Source organism: Hypomesus transpacificus, chromosome 15 (assembly GCF_021917145.1).
Source record: "Hypomesus transpacificus isolate Combined female chromosome 15, fHypTra1, whole genome shotgun sequence".
Classification (NCBI taxonomy): Eukaryota; Metazoa; Chordata; class Actinopteri; order Osmeriformes; family Osmeridae; genus Hypomesus; species Hypomesus transpacificus.
The window spans coordinates 6,309,706-6,322,574 of NC_061074.1; the positions used below are offsets into that span (position 1 = coordinate 6,309,706).

General features: G+C 41.5%; 2 protein-coding genes across 3 annotated transcripts; both read left to right on the forward strand.

Annotated features, from left to right (window-relative positions):
- The first annotated feature begins 580 nt into the window (after positions 1 to 580).
- LOC124477660 (von Willebrand factor A domain-containing protein 5A-like) lies at positions 581 to 8,774 on the forward strand. 2 transcript variants are annotated; one of them, XM_047035601.1, is made up of 20 exons: positions 582 to 661; positions 2,143 to 2,194; positions 2,380 to 2,582; positions 3,058 to 3,280; positions 3,440 to 3,615; positions 3,807 to 3,921; positions 4,108 to 4,283; positions 4,457 to 4,545; positions 4,713 to 4,857; positions 5,271 to 5,350; positions 5,492 to 5,606; positions 5,769 to 5,927; positions 6,068 to 6,171; positions 6,447 to 6,667; positions 7,004 to 7,051; positions 7,194 to 7,289; positions 7,450 to 7,479; positions 7,657 to 7,859; positions 8,038 to 8,161; positions 8,308 to 8,774. In XM_047035601.1, the coding sequence occupies exons 2-20, from the start codon at positions 2,152 to 2,154 to the stop codon at positions 8,385 to 8,387; spliced, it is 2,430 nt and encodes an 809-aa protein (XP_046891557.1). In that variant the 5' UTR covers positions 582 to 661; positions 2,143 to 2,151; the 3' UTR covers positions 8,388 to 8,774. The 2 variants fall into 2 exon arrangements, with proteins under 2 accessions (XP_046891558.1, XP_046891557.1); XM_047035602.1 differs by lacking the exon at positions 7,194 to 7,289 and having other exon boundaries at positions 581 to 661.
- A 1,939-nt stretch (positions 8,775 to 10,713) lies between these two features.
- Positions 10,714 to 12,689, forward strand: smco4 (single-pass membrane protein with coiled-coil domains 4). The gene has a single exon (XM_047035603.1). It carries the CDS (start codon positions 10,863 to 10,865, stop codon positions 11,040 to 11,042), a length of 180 nt encoding a protein of 59 aa, XP_046891559.1. The 5' UTR covers positions 10,714 to 10,862; the 3' UTR covers positions 11,043 to 12,689.
- Positions 12,690 to 12,869: the final 180 nt, after the last annotated feature.

Here is a 12,869-nt window from a genome sequence, read left to right on the forward strand (position 1 = left end):
ATGGGGAGAGAGGGTTTAAGCTCTTTTGTAATTTAGCGTTTTGACCTCAGAGGAAACAGTGTTCAGTTGTCTTCCTCCAGCCTCGTGTTAGTGACAGCCCCTCCATTCTTTGGCCAAAGTGAGTGAGAGAGAATCATGCATAGAAGGATAGGTTGAGAAGGAAGTAAGAAGCCATACTGTTGGTTCATAGTTGCTTGCTCCTATACAACCTTAACAGACCCCAAAATGAAGAATATACAGAGATAGAAGAATTTGAGGGACTATCAGGGACGGGACTCTGTAGGCTCAGATCTTACTTAAAAGGCAGGGCCTACTTTGTTAACACTGGCAACCATGAATCTGAGTGGACAGCTATATCCTGTGGGGTCCCTCAGGATCATGTTTATTACAGTCCTGCGATGCCCACATATATTGGATTGATTTAATTTTACTGTCAAACCTTTGAATGTATTTGTTGCAATTAGGATGTGATGTGAAGATTAGAAAATAGGACGAAAGAGTAGGCAGAAACTTTCAGTGGGCGTTGATAGTATGTGCGGTAGCCAATTGAGTGCGACTATACACGTCCAGGAAGAAGTGTCTGTGTATATTATATCGAAAACAGGATATAGCAAGCTTTAACGCATTTTCACTCCACGAACAGTCTGAACAACCTTTGACGGTAGGTAACTCTAGCTATTTAAGCCTACTGTGACTGTCTTAAAAGAACAAGAAAACAGCTTAGGGGGTTTGTCAATTGCAGCATAGGCTGCTATTAAAGGACTATCCAGTTTTGACCGATTATCTGGTCAAAGCTAGGATACTAGTTTAGTTCGGTAGAGTTATAATATTCACAGATTCGAACTTCCCGAAGCAATAACTAATAACAGAAACGTTGTTAAAACTCAAACGCAAAATCCAAGTGTAGTGACATAGAGGCGTAAACCTGTCAGTGGGCGTAAATGTTATGTGCATTGGCCAATTGAGTGCGACTACACGTGTTTTACTGTTCACTTCACGAACCTTTGGCGGTGGGTAACTTTACTAGGCTACTATTTAAAAATTAAATGACTATGTAATTTTCCAATACATTACAAAACGTTTTCTGTACCATTTGTATATTTTGTAAAATTTTCATTTTTACATTGTAGATTACGGCAACTTATATTTTATTTTATTGTATATTTTATTTTAATTCTAATTCCACTTCGTATTATTCGTTTATGTGCCCTTATAGTTAGACCACATATTTAAATTTAAGATTATATGTTTATTGTATGCACCTTCCACCATAATAAATTCATTGTTTGTGCCAACTTTCCTAGCGAATAAATCACTTTCTGATTCTGATTCTACAGACTGAAATGTCTGGAAATACAGCCTTATTAGAACAAAAAACAGCTTAGGTAGCCTACTTGACTGCATGGCTGCATACAAACAAATAAAGGTATATAAAGGGCCAGTTTTTGACCGATTCAGGAAAATCTACCGGATTTAGAAAAATAAATAATACGTCAGATTTAAGAAGCGAAAGAGGCTGTACCCTACAAATACGCTCCAACCTAGTAAATATTTAGCCAGGCTATATCTTTAGATGTAAAGCAACATTTAGCCTACATATATGTTCAGTATTGCAAATGACTGTCTAAAATCAAGGGCGAATGACAAATAATAATGTAAATTACCAACCCGCGTATCTAATCATGACTTGAAATATAGCCTACCGTCATTCTATTGATTTTATTATATTGGATGAAAGGGTATACTAAAGGAATACAACAACAACAACAGCCAATTCTTAACTAGGTTACTAACTGCAGTCAAACACAAAGTTCGACCTTTTGGACATTATACGCAGTCGAATAAAAAATGGGTGTGGTCGAAATAATCTGTAGTGAATGCTGCACAAATATATTATCCCAATAAAATTTAAATAGAAACCCTGTGAAACATGAGACAAGACTGCAAATGTCGAAACACTTCCCCCAACACTTCTTCCTCTCTATGGTGGCAGGGCTTCCCATTATTCCTGACCTTTATCCTGTATTTATAACCGTTATCCATGACTCACCCTCTATGATAAGGACTCATTTGTTTGCACATGATTGCAGTTCCCCTTGTTTGCTGTCAGTAACAGACCTGCAATTTTCTTCCCCCTTGTAGGTGAACAAAATGGTATACCACTGTGGACTGGTGACTAGAAAAAATGAACTGGGTATGTACAGTGGTCATTAGTCACTAGATTAGTCAAATCCTAATTTGTTACTTGGTTGTTGTTGTTACTTGGACACATTTCTCTCACATTTTATAGAAATTCTCATTAAAGTCATCAAAGATGGTTGCTCTCTAAAGTCCATTCAAAGATAATCTTCAAGCTCCATCCTTCAATGTATTTTGCAGTGCCTCTTAAGAGTATTGAGGTGGAGGTCAAGGTAAATGACCATGTAGCCACTGTGAGCTCCACACTGCAGTATAAGAACGAAGAAGAACAACCCCTGGAGGCTATCTTTGTGTTTCCTCTGCCAGCGGAGGCTGCTGTCTGCCACTTCAGTGCCAAGATCGGAGAGACTGAGGTGGTGGCACATGTGCAGGAGAAAAAGAAGGTGAGAGCAATGTTGTTACAGCACAATAAACTGACTTTAAGGACTGTGATGAATTATTGAGAATAGTTTACTACCTTCACCTTATACTGTATTTTGTCTGTAAGAAATCTGTGCTTTTTTCCTTGAAATATCTCAGTGAAAATAATTATACTGTGGGAACAAGGTCGGGTTACACAAATTGTACAATAAAAAAGAGTTAGTCTATGCATTGTTTTTAAAATCCAGATTTATTGTATAACTTGTTTTGATGTGAAGCACATTGAGTCTGCCTCGTGTATGAATTGAGCAAAAAAAGTTGCCTTGCCTTCTCTATGACAGTCTGTTGTCAGTGGATCTTGTTTAACCTGTTCCACACCTACAAGTTTGTAATAAAGACATTCTTGTCTAGAGTCCCTAGTCCCCTGACTAGAATCACCATACCAGCATGTGTGATTGATGTTATGTCTCATATTAATGACGCGTCACTATCCCTCAGGCTCGGGAAGAGTATGATGATGCGTTGAGCTCGGGCCAGCAGGCCTTCCTATTGGAGGAGAGCGAGCAAAGCTCAGATGTGTTCCAGTTGAACGTGGGCAGTCTTCCCCCTGGAGAGAGCGCCGCCATCAGGCTGGAGTATGTCACTGAGCTGGCCGTGCAGGCGGACGATGGGCTGAGGATATGCCTGCCTGCCGTGCTGAACCCCCGCTATGAGCCCCAAGGTTAGAGAGATCAACACACACCCAGACTAACACCTCAACACCAGGGCAAGGCTCCAGTCTGTTTCCATGTCTTCAGCACCTCGGTCAGCCTTGCTGTGTTAGAGTGTGCTTTATAACTAAAATGTACTTACTTACTTCCACTGACCTTCTCTCTTTCAGGTGTGAACAGTGGTGGTGGGGGCAGTGCCCAGGTGACTTCTGTTCCCGCGAGTGCTGTGCCCTACAACTTGTCTGTCAAAGCTCATGTGTCTTCCCCTCGGCCCATCTCTAAAGTAGAGTCTAACTGTCCCTTTGATCCACTCAACTATCTCAACCCGGAGCAAACCCAAGCCACGGTACGGTATATCTGTCTGAGTGTGTATATGTCTGCTAATTTCCCACCCACTGGCCTCATTAATTGTCTGAAAGCTCGGTGGTAGTAGATAAAGATTTTACAGGTTCAAATGTCCTCCTGTACGTTACTTTGAACGGACGTGTCTGCTAAATGAAATGAATGAACACTGTGCTGTTTTGGTACTGTTTGTAGATCAGCCTGGCTGCAGGACACAAGTTTGACCGGGATGTTGAGCTGTTGGTTTATTACAAAGACGCCCACCAGCCCACTGCTGTGGTCGAGTCAGGACAGGCCTCCGCTAAACCAGGTGAGGCCTGGAGGAACCATCCCAGTTAAATGACATTCAATTACAACAGTATAGAATATAATGTTTAAATACATTCTAGAACAGACTATAGTAATACACTATAATACACATTATATACAGCATAGATAGACATACAACTGTCAAGCATTTTAATCTCTCTGTCTCTCTTTCTCTCTCTCTGACCAGGCTCTTTGATGGGTGACACGGTGGTCATGTTGAGCCTTTACCCAGAGTTCCCCACGTCTGTGATGTCATCCATGACCTCGTCTGGGGAGTTTATTTTCCTAGTGGATCGCTCTGGTAGCATGTCATGCCCCATGCACAGAGGGGAAGGGGCACAGGAACGCATTGGCAGTGCCAGGGTATTGTAACTGATCTTCCCCTTAGTAGCCCTTGAGGACTGACTGAATGATGGATGAAGTGACATACTGACAAACACATTTTATTAGAGAGTCTCACAAAATACACTAAATGAGGTAAAAAATAAATAAAATAAATGTTCCAGATTTCACCTGGCCTTCCATTTTTCTTACAGGACACTCTGCTGCTCTTGCTGAAGAGTCTGCCCATGGGCTGCTACTTTAACATCTATGGCTTTGGCTCTAACTATGAGTCCTTCTTCCCGTAAGTACCCTTCTCATCCACTCTCCTCTTGCTTATGTGAAACCAATGGCAACATTCACCACAAGTAATGTTGACTTTTGCTTCTCTATCTGTATATGTTTGGGGAAAATCATAGTTGTGTTGACCCTTTGAACTTGTGTTCATTTTCTGGTTTGTCTGTTCTCCAGCAAGAGTGTGGAGTACAATCAGCAGACTATGGACGATGCTCTAAATAAGGTGCAGACGATGGGGGCTGACATGGGCGGGACAGAGATCCTTGAGCCACTCAAACATATCTATAGTCAGAGCTGCATCCCTAACCAGCCCAGACAGGTAATACACGTTCATTAAACACATGCATGTTTACAATGTGCCTCTTCATTTCATTAATTTAATTAAGTGACACATCGTCCCCAGGGTACAATATTCTCCCACACTTAGAACCACCTCATGAAGTTGCACCAGCTTTACACGTGTCACCAGCTGCTATTTCAAACACACAACCAGTCAGGCTAGTGTAAGTGCTCTGTATTGACCGCACCTTAGCAACTGAAAACTGTTTCAACCTGTGTTTCCCAACATGCTAATCGTGCAAACATAGGTGTGCACAAAAGATATCTTAACCGCACCTTAGCAACTGAAAACTGTTTCAACCTGTGTTTCCCAACATGCTAATCGTGCAAACATAGGTGTGCACAAAAGATATCTTAACATGTTTCAACACACCATCCTGTTTACGTCTTCAGCTCTTTCTCTTCACTGATGGTGAGGTGGGAAACACCAAGCAAGTCCTGGATCTAGTCACGAAGAATGCAAAATCTCATAGGTTGGTCTTTTTTAAACTACAAATAAAGTATTGTATACACTTAACAGAAAGTCCACTCTAAGGTATTGGTACGACACCTATATTAACACAACATTTTTACAAAGTAATGTTTCAGTAACATCAAGTCCTTACAATCTCAAGGTGCTTTTCTTTTGGGATCGGAGAAGGAGCCAGCTCTGCCCTCATCAGTGGGGTCGCCAAGGAGGGAGGGGGACACAGCCAGTTCATCACAGGAAATGATAGAATGCAACCCAAAGTAAGAGAGCCAATGAGGTGGACAGACAGAGAACAAAACAGGAAATGTATATTAAATAAACAGCCATTGGTGGCATTTATAATTGACCCTGTTGAACATGTCTACTGTATCCCCGCTCCTCTCCTCTATCCTCCCTCTGTCCTTCCCTTTCTCCTCCCCCAGGTCATGCAGTCGCTTCGCTTTGCTCTTCAGCCTGCAGTTGTTGATATCGCTGTTGATTGGAAAGTTCCAAAGGGTGTGTCTGTCACCCCTCTGTCTCAACCCATCAGTGTGCTCTTTCAGGGTCAAAGGTCACTTATCTATGCCCAGCTTACTGGAGAGGTAAGATGACACCACCAACTGGTAAAATATGTGCATATATCCTACTGTATAAAAAAGAAATTATATGTGAAAAATGCAACCGTAAGTCTTATTGTATTCTTCATCTTCTCTTTTGTTGATGTCCTCTCTCTCTTGTACAGAGCTCAAATCAGACTGAGGGCTCTGTGACAGTGAAGTACAGCTTGGCGAAGCAGCCTGTCAAGAATCAGCTTTGCTTTAGTCTCAAACCTACAGAGGACACTGGGTATGCAGAAATGAGCTTTCACACATCTAACCAAATCCCGTCCTATCCGTTCAAATCAAGTCCCCTCATCTGCTTTGCAAGTACCTTTTCTGTGCCTCATTTGACTCGCCTGCACATGAAAACCAGCACATGATCTTAGATCATAGCACACAGTACATGCAGTATTGTAAAGTTAAGACATTCCTCACATCAAATCTGATATTTTTCAATCCTCACCTTGTTCTCTTTCAATCTCTTTGTTTCTCTCTTGTACCCTCCTTTCTTCTCATGTCCAGACTAACTGTCCATAGACTTGGGTCTCGAACCCTGATCCGCTCCCTGGAAGTGGAGGAGAGAGGGGGGGAGAGAGAGAAGGCCACAGAGTTAAAAGACAGAGTGGTTAATCTCAGTGTCCAATCAGGAGTGAGCAGTGTCTTCACTGCTTTCATTGCTGTCCACAAAGGCAGTGGGGAAGCTGTGAAGGGCCCGATGATTCGTAGGAATGTCCCCACACCCAGTAAGTTTCTGACTTTTTATAATTCAGTTAAAATTAGTTAAAACTAAAGCTTTTTGTTTTACAATGATAGCGGGTAGTACAAGTAATAAATATTTTAATGTGGAATAATGTAGAAAGGAAGAAATGGACAGGAAAAAAAAATGAAGAAACCATGAAAGAAACAAAAATGTTTGGGAAAATTTGACGAGACCAGGGAAACATTTGCTACAAAATTAGACTCCTATAGTAGGTATTCAGAAAATAATAATATAATATTGTATATAGAGTAAATGGCGACTAAAGGTAGTGTGAAAATCCACTCGGAACATATTACAGGTGTATTTCCTTCTTTCACAGTGTTATATGGAGGCCACCGCATGATGATGTGTTCAATGCCTATGTCAGGTATGTCAATAAAGAAAAGAAGAAAAAGAAGTATATATTTTTGGAAAAGTGTTTCATTTTTGTCATCTTATAAGTTCTGCTGTGCACATTGTGGAAAGTGATACTACACATCTTTCAGTCATGGTTATCTTCTTTCACACAGTGGGTTGTGCTGCACCAATGGCTATGATGAGAGCTTGTCCGGCTCCAATGATGATGTGTGACTCAGCCCCCCCCCCTATTGAATTATGTCAAAAACGTAAATGTATTTGATTGATACTGTTTGAAGCTAGCTATGTACTATGTACTACTACCAGCAGTAAGGTTGATTATCATGGCTTGTCCTGATACAACAACTGTGACTGATTAACAAACATGCTTAATATAATTATTTTTACTTTCTAACTTTTTTTATTCAGGTTCACAGATCTCAGTTGACTGTGTTGAAGGTACACATTCAATCAAACTTTTTACTTGTCTTTAAACCTAAATCCTGAATTCACTGTCAGCCCTTCTGAATCTTGGGGGTTTTGGCAGTTTTCTGTACTCTACCCACCTATATTTTTTATGAAACCAGACAGGTACGTATTTTACTTGTAAACTAAATTGTGTATTTCCTCCATCAGACTTTGAAATGGCTGACTACTGTGATGTGGCTGGAAACGTGGAAATGGCTAAAAACACCATCACTGTCCCTGAACTGACCAGGGACCCTCTCTTCCAGCTGGTCTCCCTTCAGAAAGCTTCTGGTTCCTGGGTCCTTGAGACAGCCCTGGTCCTTGTGATGGGGAAAACACTGGAGGAAGTGGACAAGACAAAGCCTGAACAGGTGGGTCACTGATGACAGCCTGTGACATCCGTTCATCCACCATCAGATCTGTGAATTTTACTGTTCTTCTGCAGCAGCCCATGTTGTCTGTGTAGCACCTGTTTATGGATACAGTTGATTCCTCTCTTTTGCTCCCTCTCCTTCCTACGCTCCTTCACCCTGGATTCTGGGGAACCAGGTGGACCAGGAAGTGTGGGCCACTGTTCTGGCCCTTATATGGCTCCATGGGTTCAAGAGCAAAGACCAGGACGAGTGGCAACTTCTGGCTATCAAAGCTGTGGCATGGATACAGACCCAGAAAGGTACTGTTCAACTGGCCTGACATCTAGTGTTATTATGCTATCATCATGATATATTATAATAATACGATAATAATATAATTGTATAATAATAATCCCCTGTGGGGATTTCTCCCCCCCCCCCCCCCCCCCCCCCCCCCCCCCCCCAGTGCCCTGTGTTCCAGAGTGTGTGGCAGCTGGGAATGCCCTGTTGGGTTGCCAGGTGCAGAAGGAGACTCTGGGACTCTGAGAAGTTCACCCTGCCTACCTTTCTCTTTTGTTCATGCTCCAAATGCTGTACCTGGGGTGTACGCCAACAGCAACATGGTCATACTCCAAGCGATATAGTCTTCTTGGAAATTATTTGCTGAATATATCAATACAAATTGTCAGGGTTAACAGTTATGTATTGTGCATGTAGCTCCAAGGCTTTAGCTAACTCAGGGAAGTTCTTGCTTATAGTTGCATTTATTCCAGAGATTAATTCTACCTTTCAGCCTTGGAGAAATGTTTCAGTAACAAATAATGCGCAAACAAAGCTGCACTGCATTTCAAATATCTTGACACCTGATATAATGTTTCATGTATTTTCTTTCTATGTCGTACAATAATAAATATCGTATTCGTCTGGCATCAATTTCAGTAGCCCTTGTGCCTCGATGCTTGTCGCTATTTTACAGTTCAGCTTCGAATTTGTTGGTTGGAGAAGAAACCCTGTAACGCCACGCTGGCCCCAGAAGTTAAAATGTCTAGTCATTCGTTTTTTGCCATGATGAAGCGTGTTACACTGCCACGTAATCTCAAAGTTCAGATAGACGCAGCCTGCAGGGCAGGGGGCGGTCCGAGGAGCAACAGTAGAGTGTGGAACTGGGCGAAGAAAACTGAGTGAAGACAGAGCAAGAAATTCCCTGATAAGATTAACGATTTAAAACCTTGATTCACACCATCGAGGGAATAGGTAAATCACAATATGATTTTCGGTGTTCTTTACGGCTGGTCAGAAACAGTCTGCAAGATTAGCTAGCAATGTTGGTCATACTAATGCTTTCTATTTCATAGGCTGAGGTGAAAGATTTGTTTAGCTGCTAGAGCTAGCCGCAACGTTACTGTAGGCTACTGGTCAGCTAGTGCTACTACTAGTCATACTAGCCAGACCGACTAGTGCACCTCACCACTAGTAGCTAACGTTAACTGTCAACTAGAGAGCTGTCTAATGTCTTTAAAAACGTTAGTTTGTGTTAAATCTACGAAGCAACTATGCTAGCACTACGTAGGTTTGGACTTTTGAATTAAGCCATCTAAGCTAGTTATGTCTAACTGAATACGATATGGGTAGCTTGCTAGTTGGCAAGAGTTTAAGTTGTCTTAGTTATAGCTAGCTAAATTAAAGTCTCAAGTCTTCTAATCCATTAGGTCTTGCGATATTAACCAACGATTCCAGAGGAGGATATCTCAATTATTTTATAAAATAAAATTTGATTTTCAACCATTATATTCTTGCAACATGAACATGCCACAATAATACTTAATAACTGTAGAGCAAGTTACTATTCACATTTGTAGTTCTAGCTGTCGAGCGTGGTAAACTAAGACATAGCTAAAAAAAAAAGGGCTTCCTGGACTTTGATCATTAACATAAGTTAATTAACTAACTAAACCCCATCTTCTGGCAGTCGGGCTGTGCGCGTGTTATTGTGAGGTCCAAGACACTTGACATGCTTAAGGGTCACTGTAATACCTACAGCAGGGCAGTAAGAGTCCTGCTTTTGGACTTAAATTATACCCAGAGACCCCACTTCCTCACTCCAGGGCAGGGTCGTCTTCTGGCACCAGGCTAAATTTAGCATGTTGGAAAAAGGAAGGGCAGAGCTCTTAAGAATTCCTCAGCTAAGATATTGTTGGGTGATGAAGTGTTCCTTCATTTTGGCCAATTTCTATTCGATTTAACAGGCAGGTATCAAACTTAATAAACTAACAGGTAATCCGTTCTTAAGTGGCCTCCTGGTGCATGTTCAAAATGTCCATGTTTTAAATATATCTTTAAAATCGTCAAGCAGCAGACATTTCGGAGGTTATCAATTCAAATATGCATTTGGTTAATTTGGCTGCAGTGTGTGGACTCAACGTGTTGGTGGATGTCTTCCTCAAGACCTAGACTACTGTAGGTCTTAACTAATTTTGAAGAAATTGCCAAAAGAAACCTGTAAAAGTGTTGGTTTTGCTTTTGGCAGAAATTGACTTCAGCAAGCTAAAAGGTAAACAATGTTCTAACAAGATGCTTCTCAGGTCTTAGTTCCTAATATATTTTCTATAACAAAAATAGAATGAAAAAGTAATGCCAGCCTCTGCCCTGTGCCTTGTTGCTATGGTAACATGTGGCATTATACCTTAGTCAGAAACATCGCTAAAAATGAATGGAGGATATAGTGGTGGAGGTTGGAATGTTATAAGGTGCTCCAGTGCTGTGGAAGCTTTTAACTAGCCATGTAAATATATAAGCATATGTTAAGACCATATGTTGTTTCTGGTCTTTCATCAATTAAAATGTGTCTTATTTTATTCTTAATGAACACAGGCACCAGTGTGTGGGGTAGGAGTGGACCTCTGTACTTAATACCCAGGGGGTGCACTCTATCTCAGCACTCCCTAACTCTCACCTCCCCCACTGTCTGACCAAGCTGAGCGTCTAAGAACACCAGCGCTCAAGGGAAGCCTGCTAGGCGCCATGAGACAGTTGAAAGGCAAGCCCAAGAAGGAGACGTCCAAGGACAAGAAAGAGCGCAAGGCAGCCATGCAGGAGGCACGCCAACAGGTGGCCACCGTGGTGCTGCCTACGTTGGCCGTGGTGGTGCTTGTCATCGTGGTTTTTGTCTACGTGGCCACCAGGCCCGGGGCCATCGAGTAACAGGCTCCACCCCTGAGACCCAGTGGGGCCACATGCACACTCCACCAATAACTATGAGCCTGGATAGGGAATTTGCTGCACCCAAAGGATGACCTGGGCCTCTAAGCCTTCTCCTGACAGTCCTCAACCCTACGGGCAGCCTCTGTTCTCCCATCTCTCTCCACTCATCCCTCTGTCCTTGTTCCCTTTCACTTTCATTGTAGTTTGGTCCAGAGCTCAATAGCCAGTTAGAATGAGTTGTCTTTAAAAAAAATGCTTCCACCAAGTGCAGTTTTCAGTGTGAAAGAAGATTCAAGCTGCTAAACAATCAAAATTGAATGAAGCCCTGTGGTGGCTTCCCAGGTGCCTTTTAGATGGATGGAGATGTCTGGCACAGTTGGCCAATTTCGGCTCACAGGCATAACTTCCATACATTATTATTTTATCTCCCTTAGATTATAATAGTAGTCAGTAGGATTCACATTGGCTATGGTGCTGTCTTGAGTTTTTCTGTGTTTTTCATGTATACCAAAGGACTTAGTGCACAGCTTGCCAAATTTGACCAGGTGACATGTTCAATGAGGCGTAAAGGTCAAAATAATTAAATTGTGTGACTAATATAAACCACCTCATTGTTGAGCAATGTGTTTTAAGACACAATGAGAGCCTTTTTAATTGCTTTTACCAGTTAATCCAGCCAGCCTTTCTTCAAGCTATGTCTATAGAATGTATAGATTTGTTTGTGATGTCACAAGCGTTTTGCCGGGTAGCATAGACATATGTCTATGCCGGGTAGTGTGGGGCTGAGTTAGTTTTGTAAGTGTAGACAATGATGTAAATGAACAAATATGGAATTTCTGAAACAAGCTACCACATTTTAAGGCAGAAAACTTGTTGTCCAGTTGGAATCCCAAAGAAGATGCTTTAAATAGACTAAATGAAGCTCTTAGATCATCACGGCTCATCTCATCCTTGTCTAGTAAATGTTTCTCAACGAATTTATAGACATATCAGTTTCTTAAATTAAACCAAACTAAGTCAGATATTCTGATATTCACTCTGTTTATTTGGTTACCCACCATTTTGTCATATTGCCCATAAAAAGAAGGTGCATAACTGAACTGCCAGATGAGGACAACAGTGCTAGTAAAGATATACGATCGCGTAGCCGTCCAAAATCGTTATCATATTTTGGTGCGTGTTGAACAAAAGATGCTCAGCCGTTTTGCGACATAGGACAGGATTTAGTGGGCAAAGATAATTGGCAGTATGTAACAGCTATGTTACATACCATTAACCTTTTGCCCCCCTGCTGTCTGTGTGCCACAGAAACATCCTGTTAGTTTACTGTCACGGTAAATACAATTATACACAACAAATGTGTGATTACAAATTAGTATTATGACATGCCAGCGTTGGTTGCGTCTTATTCAGAGATGTTTGCGTGTGACCTGGGAGCGAATGGGATATACTACATGAATGTGCTTGAGTAACTGATGCAACTTTGTCACACAGGGCAGAATGTTCCATGTATTACAAGTGCTACACACTTTATCATTAAGTTATTGACAACCTTGACTCTGATTCACTCAGTATCAATTCTGTGCAGATGCGAAAAATGTGCCTTAATACATTTGACAATGTCTCATTTAAGTCAATAAAGAAGTCTAAAAGACCATGTGTATGGAAATCTTCTGTTTTACTGGTTGAATGGTAAGCTTTCTGGGATGTAATCAAACCTGCATTACAACACAGCATACTTTGATATGTTGCATATAACCAACTAGATTTCCCACTGTGTAGACAGATACTGCTCAATGATTTACAGTCAAAGCAGGGAGACACTAT

Coding starts and splice junctions, on each gene's coding strand:
- smco4 (XM_047035603.1), top strand. CDS start 10,863: ATGAGACAGTTGAAAGGCAAGCCCAAGAAGGAGACGTCCAAGGACAAG.
- LOC124477660 (XM_047035601.1), top strand. CDS start 2,152: ATGGTATACCACTGTGGACTGGTGACTAGAAAAAATGAACTGG. Junction 7,052..7,193: donor GTGTTCAATGCCTATGTCAG/GTATGTCAATAA, acceptor TCTTTCACACAG/TGGGTTGTGCTGCACCAATG. Junction 7,480..7,656: donor CTCAGTTGACTGTGTTGAAG/GTACACATTCAA, acceptor TTCCTCCATCAG/ACTTTGAAATGGCTGACTAC.